Consider the following 14,316-nt stretch of genomic DNA (forward strand, 5'->3'; position numbering starts at 1 on the left):
GAGAGAGAGAGAGAGAGAAGAGAGAGAGAATTAAGAAGAAATAGATAGAAAAAGCAAGAAAGATAAAACTGAAAATAATCCGATGTAAGATTTATGTTTTCAATTCGTCATGTTGAAGTATATTCATGAGTGCTATATGAAGGTGTATGATGTATGAATTTTTATATCTGTGTATTTGTAAGTGTAACTGTTAACTTTCTATGTAAGTGTATATTAAATTATAAATTTTAAGAGCGCATTTATGAATACTATTATAAGCTTGATTACACATCTTTTATCAGATACAAAACGTAACTGTAATAAAAATAATATGAAATATTACATTTTCACAGAGACTTGAACATTTAATATTACAATCGAATATTTGTGTGTGCATGTGTGCGCGTGTGTATATGTATGAACAATCGATAGATATCTATCTTTTGCAAATATTCGATTGTAGTTTGAATTTTTTTCAGTATTTTATAAAGTTTGTGTAATTAGCTTACTGTGATAACGGGATAAAAAAAGAGTTAATATTATAAAAACACAAAAATTAACAGAAATAAAAAATGCAATACTAAATTTACAATTAATGATTTAATCCCGTTATTACTATATTCAGTGTAATTATGAATGTAGGAAATCTGAGAAGATTTTTGTCATCTTTGATTGTAGCATTTAACGTATGAGTAATAAATGTATTATATTTCATATCTAAAATTTTTTTTCTGGAAAATGAAATAATACAATTCTGATTCAATTATATTGATTGTGTCTGATCAACTATGATCTTTATATTAAAGTGAAAGTTTCACAGTAATAGCCACAGTGAAAAAAAAGTGTAAAATTTACTAAATAAATAATATAGTTCAAAAGCAGATGACTTGAAAGCTGATGAAAATATTGTATTTTTTCAATCTACCAAATTTTACCAAGAAAGAAATTCAAATTTGGAAGTAAAAATAAAAAAGATTGTGTTGTATTTAAATCTTGAGTCTTCCCAGATTGTCCTGAAGCTCGATCACGTGTACAGAGCTGAGCATTTTGCATACTAAAGTACTTGTAGACTTCATTGATACTATCTCAAGTACAGAACAACAAGTATGAGTAATGATAAAAAAATCTTTCTATCTAGATCTTGCAACTAATCCTTGCACAGAGGAGCACGAAAAATACCATTCTAGTTCTATCGAGATACATATCTATATATTTGTACGAAGGTATATCGAGAAATGGAAACGCTACAACTACTCCGACAGCATCTAGCACTTGTTCAGCCCTGCGCACAGAAAGTTCACTAAATAGTATATTCTATATACTTATAGAAATATACACGCGTGAAATAGAATATATATATATGGATGTCTCCGGAGTACCGAAAGTGTTCCGATAAGTCATATTGCTACATCGGTACTCATGAAGAACCTCTTCTAATTATCTTCTAACAAGCGGCACTTACCGGGCGACGCAAAAAGTAACTGTCTCGTGATGTTCCTTCACATTCTATTGTTACTAAAATTGTTACAGCAATTTTATCACTTTGAATTTTAAGAATTTTTTTCTAATTTTTTCTGATTTTTATTGATAAATTAACGATATGTATACAAAATATGTTCGACGCCAAATTATTTCAATGTTTATTAATTATCTCGATAATATGTCAATTCTTTCGAGCAGCGAAAGATTCTTGGATTTCTTCAGGCTTCCAATTTTGGGAGGAACAATCACGAGAAGCCACTTTTCACTCGACTTTGCGAGAGTTTCGAATTAAATCTCGCTTTACTTAGAATATATTGAGTTCGATGAGAGAGGGATGTTTGGCGGTATGAGCCTACCTTCACGCCGAATGCTGCGATCTTCAGTATGCACTCGACAGTGAACATCCCCGTGAAGCACATGTTCATGTACTTCAGCGTGTTCTTGTACGAATCGCTTTGCCGATGGAACTGCAATGCATACACTGACAAACACACAGCCGGACAGACAGACATACGTACGTACGTACAAGCTTTAATCGCGTGTCTCGCTTTTTTTCTTTGCTTTCTTTCGACATAATCTTCTTCCTTCCTTTGAACATTGTAAGGAAAAAAGAAGTGGCTCTTTCCTTTTTTTTTTACGAAATTCTGTGCACCGATACATGAACATTCTGTGCTGCACAACATATATTGTAAAACGAGATAACCGCACCAGCAAGATTAATTATTGTCTTAAAAACAAAATGATGAAACCGTCATTTTGAAACCGTCAAATATATTAAATAAAATTCATTTAGTAATTTCTCCTGTTGAAATTTCCAACCATGATCAATAGAATCAACTTACAATTAGTGTTTAAAAACTCAAATAATTTATATAAAACGTAATTATACGTATAAAAGAAATTATACGATCTGTAATCTTTTACGCAGAATTAATCTTGCTGGAGCATTATCACTTTTCATGCTGTTTTCGCATAGCGCTGTAGAAATTGCATCAAATACAGAATAATGTCAAATAATGCCAAAATAAAGTTTGTCGAGGTAAGAATAAAAAATTATATAATAAAATTTTAAATAAATCGCGTTCTGCTCGAAAATGATTCGCGGGTCATGTTATGTGTCAGCTTTTAGGTGTCACGAATTGGTACACAGTTTAGTCGTATATACGTACGAAGTGAAAGATAAAGTGCGAGAGATACATGAAAAGTTACGTATATGTAAAAACGTAGTAATGTACGCCTATATATTCGTAGAATGTGGGGAGGGAGATATTTTCTTAACGTTGTCGAAACTTATACGTGTACAAGCCTAATCGGTATGCGTGTATATTAAATGAAACGTTTGTTCTCTTACATTCCTGCGATATCAATTCATCTTTCGACAAGTGTGGTGCATATGTTAATTATGTGTACATGATTAATTAGTACCGTAATCTACACTTTTTATATATGTATTTATTTAATTGAACTATAAGAGAGATCAGGCGTATACTAGAATAATTAATGACTGATCTTCTGGAATTCTGGATCAATGGATTGTATATGGGGAATTTTTAAATGATGGACTCTATCAGACCCAATGACAAGAAAAAAATCGTTTAATATAACACAAGAAGTTTCAAAACAAGATTTTTTCCATGTTATATATTTTAAAAATTACAGCGACGAAGAAGGGATCCAGTGGATCCAGATATTTTTTTTAAATACGTTGTAAAAAATTGTTTATTGCAAACCTTACATAACTTTAAATTACATAATCTTATTCCTAGATTTTAACCTCCAAATAAAAAAAACCATTCAATTAATCTTAAGCAAAGGTACAGCAATTTAAAATGCACTAGACCCTCAAATACTAATTAAAGAAATTTCGGAGCAAATACCAATCAGAATTAAATATAGGTATACAAATTTAAACAACATTACATTTTACTTACATTTTGCTTGTGAGATAAAAATTAAATCTAATTGTAAATTAAATTAAAACATGAAACATTTAATGCAAGTGTTAAGTGAAATTTAAGTTTATCATTAAATCAATTATAAAGAAATAAATCCTCTTTCTGTCATTGTTTTTTATGGAATTGTGGACCGTAGGTTGGGATATACGAATCAGTGTCTGAAGAAACTAGACGCAGAACTGATAAAGTCTGAAAAAAAGAAGGAAAGAGAGAGAAAAACAGAAAAATGATCGAAGAAAACGTAAAATACAATCGAACAAAGATACTTAAAGTAAATGGATTTCCGGAACGAAAAGTGCAGTTCATTTAACGAAGGGATCGTCAGGAATTACAAAACTTCACTTTTCGGAGTGCTTATATCTCTACAATCTTTCTTTTCTGTATGAGGGAAGAGGAGAGGGTGAAACGTGCAAACGCGCGTTCTGTGCAATGTGTTTCTTGTCACTGTAAAACACATTCAGCAGATGTATCTAATGTTGTTGCTATCTTGTTCAGTTGTTAGTTTGAGCAATCTGTTTTGGCGACAGTCAGCATGCAACACACAGTTTTGCACATGTGTGAGAAGTGCAAGTGGACACTCTATATGTATATCCATATATACATATATCGTATGACCATGTCGAACGAGAAGACAATTAATTATAATCCAAATACCGAACTGGTTAATTTGCATTAGATCATATTTCATATAGTAATAAGTAAATATATTATTAATGCATTATATATTATTAATTATTATATCTGAGAGAGATTAATTTTGTGACTTCAAAGTAAAACATCATTTAGACCCGATTGCACCATTGTTACTTTGATTTTAAGCAAGATTTAAAACTCTCTCTGTCTCGTTTTAAAGCGAAAGAGAGAGACAGAGAGAGAGTTTTAAAGTTCATAGTCAAAGTAATGTTCGTGCAATCAGATTTTAGAGATAAAAATTTCAATTAATTATAAACCACAAAATATTGTATCTATTAATTATTTCCAATCACAAGGGACAACATATTTTCATATAAAATATTATATACATAATTCTACTTTTATTAATTTAATATTACTTTTTCTTTCACGAATTTTCTTTAAAAAAATTTCGAAAATACGCAGAGCGTTATCACCAGAACAAAATATTACTGTCTCCTCGCTTATGTGCATATGTGTTGAGCAACGTAAACATGTTAATAATGTTTCATTTGATATGTGCTCTCAAGACCAGGTGCAGTGTGTGTGCAAGTAATCTGAACACATTCTGTGTTTTTTTCAGGCAAACTGGTCCGATCACAAATCATATAATCGGGCGTTGCATATGGATTCGAATTAGCCTGTATGTATATGTGAATGTTTCTAATTCGGTGGTTCTAATTTCAGGCTCAGGCCGTGATCTCATTTAAGAGAGACAGAGAAACGAGGATTGATATTCATCTCGTGCGTTCAACTGTACGAGTCATTGGAATTGGAAAGCAAACGAAAAAACTCACAATAGAATACAGGATTCGGCTCAGACTGAAAGCGTGCACGAATCCGATTAATTCTCTCTCATAAATTTACATTTCTTTTATTCTAATAACTAGTAATTCTAAATAAATAGGGCATTAAGAATTATAGTGCATTAGAATTTGAGAGTAAATCAAATTAAAGAAAACTCTCGCAAAAAAGGTAGCGTAATTTGTGATAATAATATCTAATTATTAAGTTGAACAACTAATAAAATTCAAAGAATAAATTCTTGATTTATAGCTCGAGTTAACATTCAAATTTATTCAACCATTGTTATTAAATGAAATAAACAATAGAAATAGGACAAAATTTTTTTATAACTATTAATTATTAAATTTAAAAAAAAATTTTAGTTTCTTAACAATTATTTAATCATTGCAAAATTTTGAAAAAGTTACATTATTTTTGTTATTAAAAATTAATAAATATACTACTTTCTTTATATTATAAAAATTATTATAAATTAACACAACTGCTGTTAATAATATAATTACTTTTATTCAGCTAAAAATTTAATTACTTGATCTTAAGTATATAAAAAAAAACATTAAGTTAATTTACCATTTTAACTATACATTAAATTTTCAATTTAATAAGTTTTTAAAAAAAATTATTATTATAATATTTTCCGAGAGAGAGACATTGAAAAGGAAGAATCAGATAGCTTACGAGCAGGAGTGCTTTTCCAAGAACAACACGTGGATTCTCACGTGCAGGGCTTATAGATGCCAAAAAAGGCGCAATCTTTTGGCACCTTAATTTTCTAAATCAGTATCAAGCCAGGACGAGTTAAGGTGCAATGCTTCACTCCATTACCAGTTAAAACATGGTATTAGCAAGGTAAATGCATGAGCCGAACGCACGTTGTGTTAGTGTCTATACATGTTGTAGGGATTACTGATACACGAAAACGTGTTCCCTCTTCGCACGTTCCGAGAATAAGTCTATTTCGAAGACGAGGACATAGCAGTAACCATGCAATTGGAATGAAGGATCAAACAGAAATCGATTCTGAGGTAAAGAAAAAAAAAATATAAGAATATACGGTGAAATTAAAGCAAAATAATCAAATAAAAAGAAATTTTTTTTTATTAATCTTCAAGATATTAAGAGATAAGGGAATACATATTGCAAATAAATAAAATCTATTGTAAGAACTGTTGTAAATAAAAATTAAACTGTAAAAATTACACAATAATTTATAATAAAATTTGTTAAAAAGTTATCTACTAATTCTATTTCTTTAAATGCACTGTGATGTAATATTTCCTATGTAATATTGAAATAGAATAATCACAACTCTTTAATAACAAACATTTTAATAACAAATAATCCATAAAAAATTATTTAATATTTTGAATATTAAGAAATCATTAATTTATATTTGTAATTCATCAAGTATTATGAAGTTCTAATTAAATATAAATAACGCGAAATATAAATAACAACGAAATAAAACTCTAAGTTCATCGCATAATAATTATTGTTAAAAGATAAATACTATATATAGTCATTCGTCAATTATTAGAAAAAAAATATTTTTAGAATTCTGAAAACAAAGTAAAAACGAAGCAAAACAGACATTATGCCATTCGAGAAAAAGAAATTTTGCTGAAAGAGTTTCGGGAAACGGGATAAGATGAAATTCGACATAGCTGTGTACACGTATTGATAAAATACAAGGGTGATACAGTTATACAGAGAAAACGATCAGAAAAGGTCAGCAGGCAAGAACAACAATGTCCTCGTAAGTATATAACGTAATACATAGATATGGTACAGTCTTTCGATATTACGTACTCTACTTGGACGCGACATATTCTCATTTATGATCTCGCGCATCTTCGTTATATTAACAAAAGATGAGATTGTTTGTCGATTGGTTAAAGTTGCCGATAGACCTAATGGGTCTTATGTCAAGAAAATGCACGGATATTAAACTGGAAACGATAAGTATCGCAGGACGCAAAGATAAACGAGCGATACATCGCAATACCAGAATTAAGGCATAAGCTTATTTTTAAGTAAAAAAAATATGTTAAATGAATTATTTCTTTCTTAAGGATTACACGTATTTTTTTAACAAAATAGAAAAATTATAATGAAATTATACATTTTTCTATATTGTATTTGAAAGTAATACAAAAACTTTGGCAGCGATTTAGAATCTAAATTAAAAATTATTTTAATATAAAGTAAACATCTTTTCAAAAAATTAATTAAGATAAAATGAGAAAAATTTTCATTTAAACTATAAAATTATATTGCTAAATGTGTTGTAAATCAGTATTTACTTTTATATACAGAAAGTATAAATTTCTAATTTTAGTCACTTTATAGAGATTATATATCCTTAAGAAAAATATTTTTCTCTGGCTGAGAAATATTTTGTCCTGATTTCAAATAAAGAAAATAAAGAATACTTTTTCTTGTTTATGCATTTTAAAAAAAGAATAATAATTTGAACTTATGCCTCTTTTAATATGGAACCATGATATGAGAAATCGAAAACAAAACTGGCCATGAAGTTTATAAAAATCCTTTTGAGTTGCTTTTATTATACTCGAAAAAATTCTTATAAATCTTAACGTATAAGTTTTGTTTTCGATTACTTGCATAAAAAGGTTCGTATTTCAAAACACTTAATTTTTTTCGTTATTCGCGTTTCCTAATGGGGGAAAAACTGATTAATGAATCTCTCTAAAGAAATTGCAATGCAAGAGAGAGATCGTGACACTTACCTTCATCATAAGTAATATCGTGTTCAATACGATGAGTATCATGATAAAATATTCAAATGGCGTAGATACAACTATCCTCCAGATTTTGTACTTAACGCTATTCCGCTCCTTCGGCATATACCTCTCGAGCGGACGAGCTTGTATTGTAAAGTCTATACATGACTTCTGAAAGATTAACACAGAATTATCAATGTCTGCATTAATGTCTATGCTAAAAAAAATATCATGTAACATATATATATATATATATATTGTCTAAATGTGACAAAGATAAAAATTAAAATAAAAAAAAAGATTAAAGAGCCAACAAAAATTAATACACATGAAAGAATATTTATATATTTAAATTGTTCATATATAGAAACAATTATTTAATTTATAATAATTATATATAATAATTCAATAATATAATATTATAATAATTATATATAATAATTCTATATATTAATACATTTTTCATTTTGAGTAAAACTAAATTTAAAGACGCATGAAGAATGACTTTATATTTCTTTTAATTTATCTTTTTCATTCAAAAGACAGTTAATAAAGTGCACGTAAAATTAATTCAAATGAAAAAACAGGCATGAGAAATTACCTGATTTTTATCAATTTCACCGTCCTGCAGTTCAGCTTCTCCTTGCTCCTGGAACGTGATGATAATCAAGGCCACGAAGATGTTGACGAAGAAGAATGGAAAGACGATGAAATAGACGATGTAGAAAATGGACATTTCGATACGAAAGTTCTGGATAGGGCCCTGGTCCTCGTATGTGGCCGCCATCGAATTTTGCAAGATCTGTGGCCAGCCTTCGCCGGTCTGGACAGCGAACAACGTTAACATGGCCACCATCACGTTGTCGTAGTGAAAGGACTGGGATTGCCACTTCCGTGGCTTGAGCTCCGGTAGCATATTACCCTCCTCGAAAACGAAGAAATGACCACTGTCGCGAAAACAAAATTAGTCTCCATTTCTACTGACACTTGTAAAAATGTAATTTGAGAATAAGTATGAAACAAAGAACTTTTTTTTTAGTTTCAGATTCATTTTCTTTTAAAAATATATTTATTTGCTTACTTATTAAAATCAAGTGTTCTAGCTTTAATTATTGTTAAACGCACTAATATATTTATGTGTATTCTCTCCGAAATGCTTCTGTTGATAAGAAGCAAGAAAATCGAATAATATCCTCAAATAGTATACTTACTTGCAATCCTCTTGCGTATACTTGCTCTCGTCAGTGCAGTGGAAGAATTTACCGTTGAACAACTGCACCGCAATTACGGCGAATATGAATTGAAATAATATATACACTATGAGAATGTTAATGACATTCTTGAGACTGTTCACCACGCAGTCAAACACCGCCTTGAGCTTCGGCACGCGCTTTATTGTCTTAAGCGGCCTGAGTACTCGCAGCACTCGGAGCGATTTGATGGTCGAAAGGTTCTGGCTGGCCGTAGAGGAGCTACCGAGTATGTCAAAGGCGATTGACACCATAGCACATATCACTACGACCGCGTCCATAATGTTCCAGAACTCGCGCAGATATGAGCCTGGGTGCAGTATGATACCAAGATCGATGATTTTCAGCACCATTTCGATGGTAAAGACGCCGGTAAACGCGTAATCGAAATAGTTGAGGATCTTGTTTCTTGGCGCATTCTCTGAAACAGGATCCTCGGCGGCCAGCGCGATACTCGACAACGATATCACCACCATTATGAAGAAATCGAAGTATCGAAGGTTCACGACCCAATGGGCACCTCTTCTTATGCTGCAAACAGGTTATTCCATTATTTCGACGAATAATCTCGTTTTTAAAATAAAAAAATAGTATATGCAATACAATATTAAAATACATTAGAAAATATCAAATAAATAATAGACAATTAATACGATAGATAAAAGATCAGGTGTCTGCTGCGCTTTTTAATTTATGTGTAAGTGTCATACAATTTTATTTAATAACATTGTAATTTATTACGGTGTTTAATATTCTTGGGAAGAATTTCCGAGCGATCAGATTATTATTATTATTATTATTATTATTATTATTATTATTATTATTATTATTATCATCAACACTTACGGATTCGTAGGGGACAGTATAAACATGGAGGAGTATGGCAGCATTGGTTTTGGTCCCGTGTCGTCTTCATCCTGCCTCTTCTCTTCGGACGTCTGGGTTTCAATTCTTCCGTCTCTGCTAGAAAAGACGAGACGTCGTTCTCCACTTTGTGGCTCTCCGTCAATATTGTGTTTTACATTTTTTAATCTATATTACGTAATTATCAATTTTTCATTAAATAATATAATTACAAATAATTATTAATAATTATTAACTTTATTTTATTATGAATAATTAATAATCACTTTGTTAAAACAGTTTTGCAATTAAAATATGCACAAAGTCACAACATTTATATATCAAAGATTCTGTGAAATTTTCTATTCTACCTCACAAAAATCTTATTTAAAAAATATTATTTTCTACAAGTACGAAACGTCAAGAAAAGACAAAAATTTTTATAAAAATAACAAAAAGAAAAAACTTACAAATTCTGCGTTGGACTTGGAGGGCAGATTTCCACTCTCGGTGCGTCCGCGGGTCTCTGTAGTGACTCGATCTCCTTCTCGAGTTCCTGTAGCTGTTTCTCCTTATCCTCCTCCTGCTGCTCTTCCTCGGCAGCGCTTAGTTCTTGCGCGTTCGCGAGATTGTCAACGGCGATAGCCAAGAAGACGTTCAGCAGGGTGTAGTTGCCGAAGAGCACCAGCACGATGAAGTAAAGCGAATGGGCCATGCCCTGCGACTCGATACCCTTGTACATCACTTCGTTCCAGTCTTCTCCAGTCAGGATCTGTATTATAATCATTATCAATTATTACATTAATCGAATATTTTTTAGTTCAAGAAACATCTAATTTTTTATCATTCATTGAATAATATTGTATGTATTTATTATTAGATACACAATTTCCACTGCATTTAAAATACAAAAACTATACTTTCACCATGTATCTATTAATGTTTATTTATATTATAAAGTATACGAATTACATGTATCCTCTATCTTTCAAAGCGAGATTATGAAACGAATACTTTTCTCGCTTTATCTTTTAGACATTTGGAACAACTAATATATAATGCAATAGAATTAAGTCATACTTGTTAAAAGATCGAACTAGAAAGATTATAACTCATTTACAACAACAAATAAAAATCGTAATAACAATTGATTGTACTCACTTGGAAGACAGTGAGTAGTGCGATGGGAAAGGTGTTAAAGTTAGTGGGCGGCGTGCCATCGTCGAAGTTGAATTGGCCACCGAATAGCTGCATACCGAGCAGCGCGAATATGAGGATGAAGAGGAAGAGCAGGAAGAGAAGGGAAACGATGCTGCGCATGGAACTTAGCAGCGATATCACGAGGTTCCTCAGGCTCTTCCAGTATTTGGTGACCTTAAAAATTCTCAGGAGTCTAAGAGCACGTAGGACGGAGAGGCCGAAAGAGCCAGACTTCAACTCGGACCAGATCACCTCGAAAATCGAGGCCGAGATGACGATGCAGTCGAAGCGATTAAAGCTCGATTCGAAGTATGCGCGAGGACCGAGCGCGTAGACTTTTATGAACATCTCCATCATGAAGAGGCCCAGGAACACAAACTCTGCGAAGTCTGCAAATAATAAAAAATTGAATTAAACTGGGACTTTTTAGTTCTTGAAGAACTTGAGCCTTAGATACAACCTTTAGATACAATAAGTTTTCGCTGAAATCCCTCAAATCTTAATAGATTTCCAGGTGAAAATTTTTCTCAGAATTTTTCATATAATTTTTCAGAATTTCTATATAATTTTTCTATATAATTTCTCTATAATTTTCTAACTCTCACAGTTTTTATATTGGAACATTTCTCAGAAAATCTATATTTTTTTCTCAGAAATTTTCATTTGTGTTAATCATAAAATATCGTAAGATTTTTAAGATTTTTTGTAAATATAATTTCTGATGAAATGTTATAAAATCTAAAAAATTTTAAAATACTTTCTAAAAATTATGGGATTTTCAGAATATTTTAGAATTCACTTGTATGAAAAATTCTGAGAGAGAGATGTAAACTTTCCAAATATTTTTGAGTATTTCTGAAAAATGTTCCAATTCGTATAAAAATTGAAAAGAATTTTTTACTAGGATTGACTGACAAAATATCGTTTAGTATAAGTTAGTTTTCTAAATCAAATTTTTACATATTAGGTGTGATATGTATTTTTACATTAAATAGAGTGATGAAATTAATTAATAGAGTGATAATTAATAGAGTGATAAAATTTTGGAAAACTCACAGAGGAAATCGGTGAGCCATTTTGGCTGATTGTAATGCTCGACGGCCACGCAGACGGTGTTAAAGAACACAAGAACGATGACGAACCAATAGAACTGTTGCGACTTGACGGAATTACGTATCCAAAATCTGAACCTTTTCTCAGCTCGCCAGAATTGTAGACACGTGCCCTGCTTCTTCACCTTCGATTTAAAGTAGGAGGCTCTCGAGAATCCTACAAAATTTAAAATACTTCTTCAGTATAAAATTATTAATACATTTAAAACATATTTTAGACTGGTCGATTGTCAAATTGAATATCGTATGTATTTTTATTTTGATGTAAATTATATAATTTTCCTTTTACTTTAAAATTGTTTTACACTATGTCTACATCTTCACGTTTCGTACTACTTGCTAAGCTATTTTCTGCGACTATAATATAAATAAAAAATTCAAATTATATGATCTAAAATATGATAGTCTATATTAAAATCTTTTGAAGTTTTTGAACATTATGCATAATGACATTCTTGTGAAAGTTTTGAGGATAAATCGCATATATTAGGGATTCCTACACAAAATATATAAGCATAGCATAGCATAAAACCATCTGGACTAATAAGTATCCACTATAAGGTTGTCATATTGACTTACATAATATGCTCATTAGTCATCTAGAACCTTATGCACACAACCTTATGCTATGTTTATGCATTTTGTGTTTTGGAGTCTTCACGGTTAGAAAAAGAAATCAAATACTTCTAGAATTATGTATCAATTAGAAGAATTAGAAAATTCTATTTATTTCTGATTCAACAAAAAAATAGATATAAAAATAAACACACAAAGTTCTATACTAAATTATTCTACCAAGCAATTACTGTTATACGATGTGTATATATTGTGGCTATTTATTACTATTATTACTATGTGTGAACACAGGCTGAAATTAGCCCATCTATCAAATTCTATAGGATGGGATTCGTACACTATTCAGGAGATTCAGTTTCTCGTTTGACAATACTAAATATTCTACTGTTCTGTTAGCTTTAACTAAAATTATAACCGTATATAAGTGAATAATAAAAATATTAATTACAGTATTCCACCATCACATAGTACACCTAAACAGTGTAGAAATATTTCCGCCGGAAACATTGGCACTTAATATATAACATTATATTATCAATTGTTTATCAAAATTCATCTTTTCATGAAAAGAAAAAGATTCTTATATGCTGTTGGATTGTCCGGAAAGTTCGTGCCGATTAATCTATATAATTTAATAAATGTATATTAAAATTTAAATTTTCTGCGTTTCAATTTTCCTTCAACATCGGCACGAACTTTCCGGATGACCCAATATAATTATTAACATAAAAAAATCTTTTGTGTATTGAAAAATTAGAAATTCAGAATGATAGAAAAAAGAATGATTTTTAATCTTTGAAAAATAATTATATATTATATATACAGGGTATCTCGTAAGTTTTTGCCAAGCGCTTTTGTGTAGATAGAGAGGGTAATGTAGATAATGCAATAGACTAAACTGAGTTAAAAAGTCCTTTACCATTTTGCAATGAAATATTAATTACTAAAAATCGCTGAATATTAGTTTTCAATAATTTTTTCGAATACTAACAACTTTACAAAAAAATAGCGAGAGACAAAAATTATTTATTTTCTTCTCATAAAGTTCTGAAAATTTTTTCAGAATTTTTTCAAAAATTTTTTAATACCTTTAATTTTTAATTAAAGTATTTTTTATGTTGGTAAAAATAAAAAAATTCAATACTAAAAGTTGATAAAAAAATTCTTAAATAATTCTTAAAGTTCTATGAGAAAAAAATTAATGAGTAATGATTGTCTCTTGTAGTTTTTTTGTAAAGTTGATTGAGTAAAAAATTATTGAAGATCAATATTCAATAATTTGTAATAATTAATATCTCGTTAACTATTACAAAAATTATAAAATGGTAGAGGATTTTTTGATTCGATAGAGTTTAATCCGCTCTATGCAAAAGCGCTTCGCAAAAACTTACGGGACATCTCGTATACAGGATGGTCCAAATCGATCATCTGAAATATCTCGCTTATTTTCAATGATATAAAAAAATGTTTCAAATGAAAGTGGAAGAGTTTTGAGGCGTATGTATTTTGCTCATGTTGGTTGTTTTTAGGTAGAGGCATCAAAAAGGTATGAATGTTACCTCCACTTTTTTAAATGGAATTATATAATTTTTTTACACAATATGATTCCTTTAATTATTCTGCATATTAAAGTGGTAATATCAATAGGTGAGGAAATATTTTATATTTTTATTCTGGCACATATAAAAAATCATAC

The 14,316-nt window shown here is 30.3% G+C and overlaps 1 protein-coding gene across 1 annotated transcript in view; it reads right to left on the reverse strand.

Moving 5' to 3' along the window:
• The window catches only part of LOC105619939 (voltage-dependent calcium channel type A subunit alpha-1), a 129,239-nt gene that overhangs the window by 28,123 nt on the left and 86,800 nt on the right, over positions 1–14,316 (reverse strand). Inside the window, exons 11-18 of the mRNA XM_012201452.1 lie at positions 11,989–12,201; positions 10,894–11,321; positions 10,203–10,504; positions 9,736–9,852; positions 8,851–9,420; positions 8,241–8,586; positions 7,646–7,810; positions 1,818–1,928 (exon numbers count right to left, since the gene is read on the reverse strand). Of these exons, the coding sequence (XP_012056842.1) occupies positions 1,818–1,928; positions 7,646–7,810; positions 8,241–8,586; positions 8,851–9,420; positions 9,736–9,852; positions 10,203–10,504; positions 10,894–11,321; positions 11,989–12,201 (2,252 nt within the window). The remainder of the gene's footprint in view (positions 1–1,817; positions 1,929–7,645; positions 7,811–8,240; positions 8,587–8,850; positions 9,421–9,735; positions 9,853–10,202; positions 10,505–10,893; positions 11,322–11,988; positions 12,202–14,316) is intronic.

The sequence above is a fragment of the Atta cephalotes genome (genome assembly GCF_000143395.1).
Source record: "Atta cephalotes unplaced genomic scaffold scaffold00023, whole genome shotgun sequence".
Taxonomy (NCBI): Eukaryota; Metazoa; Arthropoda; class Insecta; order Hymenoptera; family Formicidae; genus Atta; species Atta cephalotes.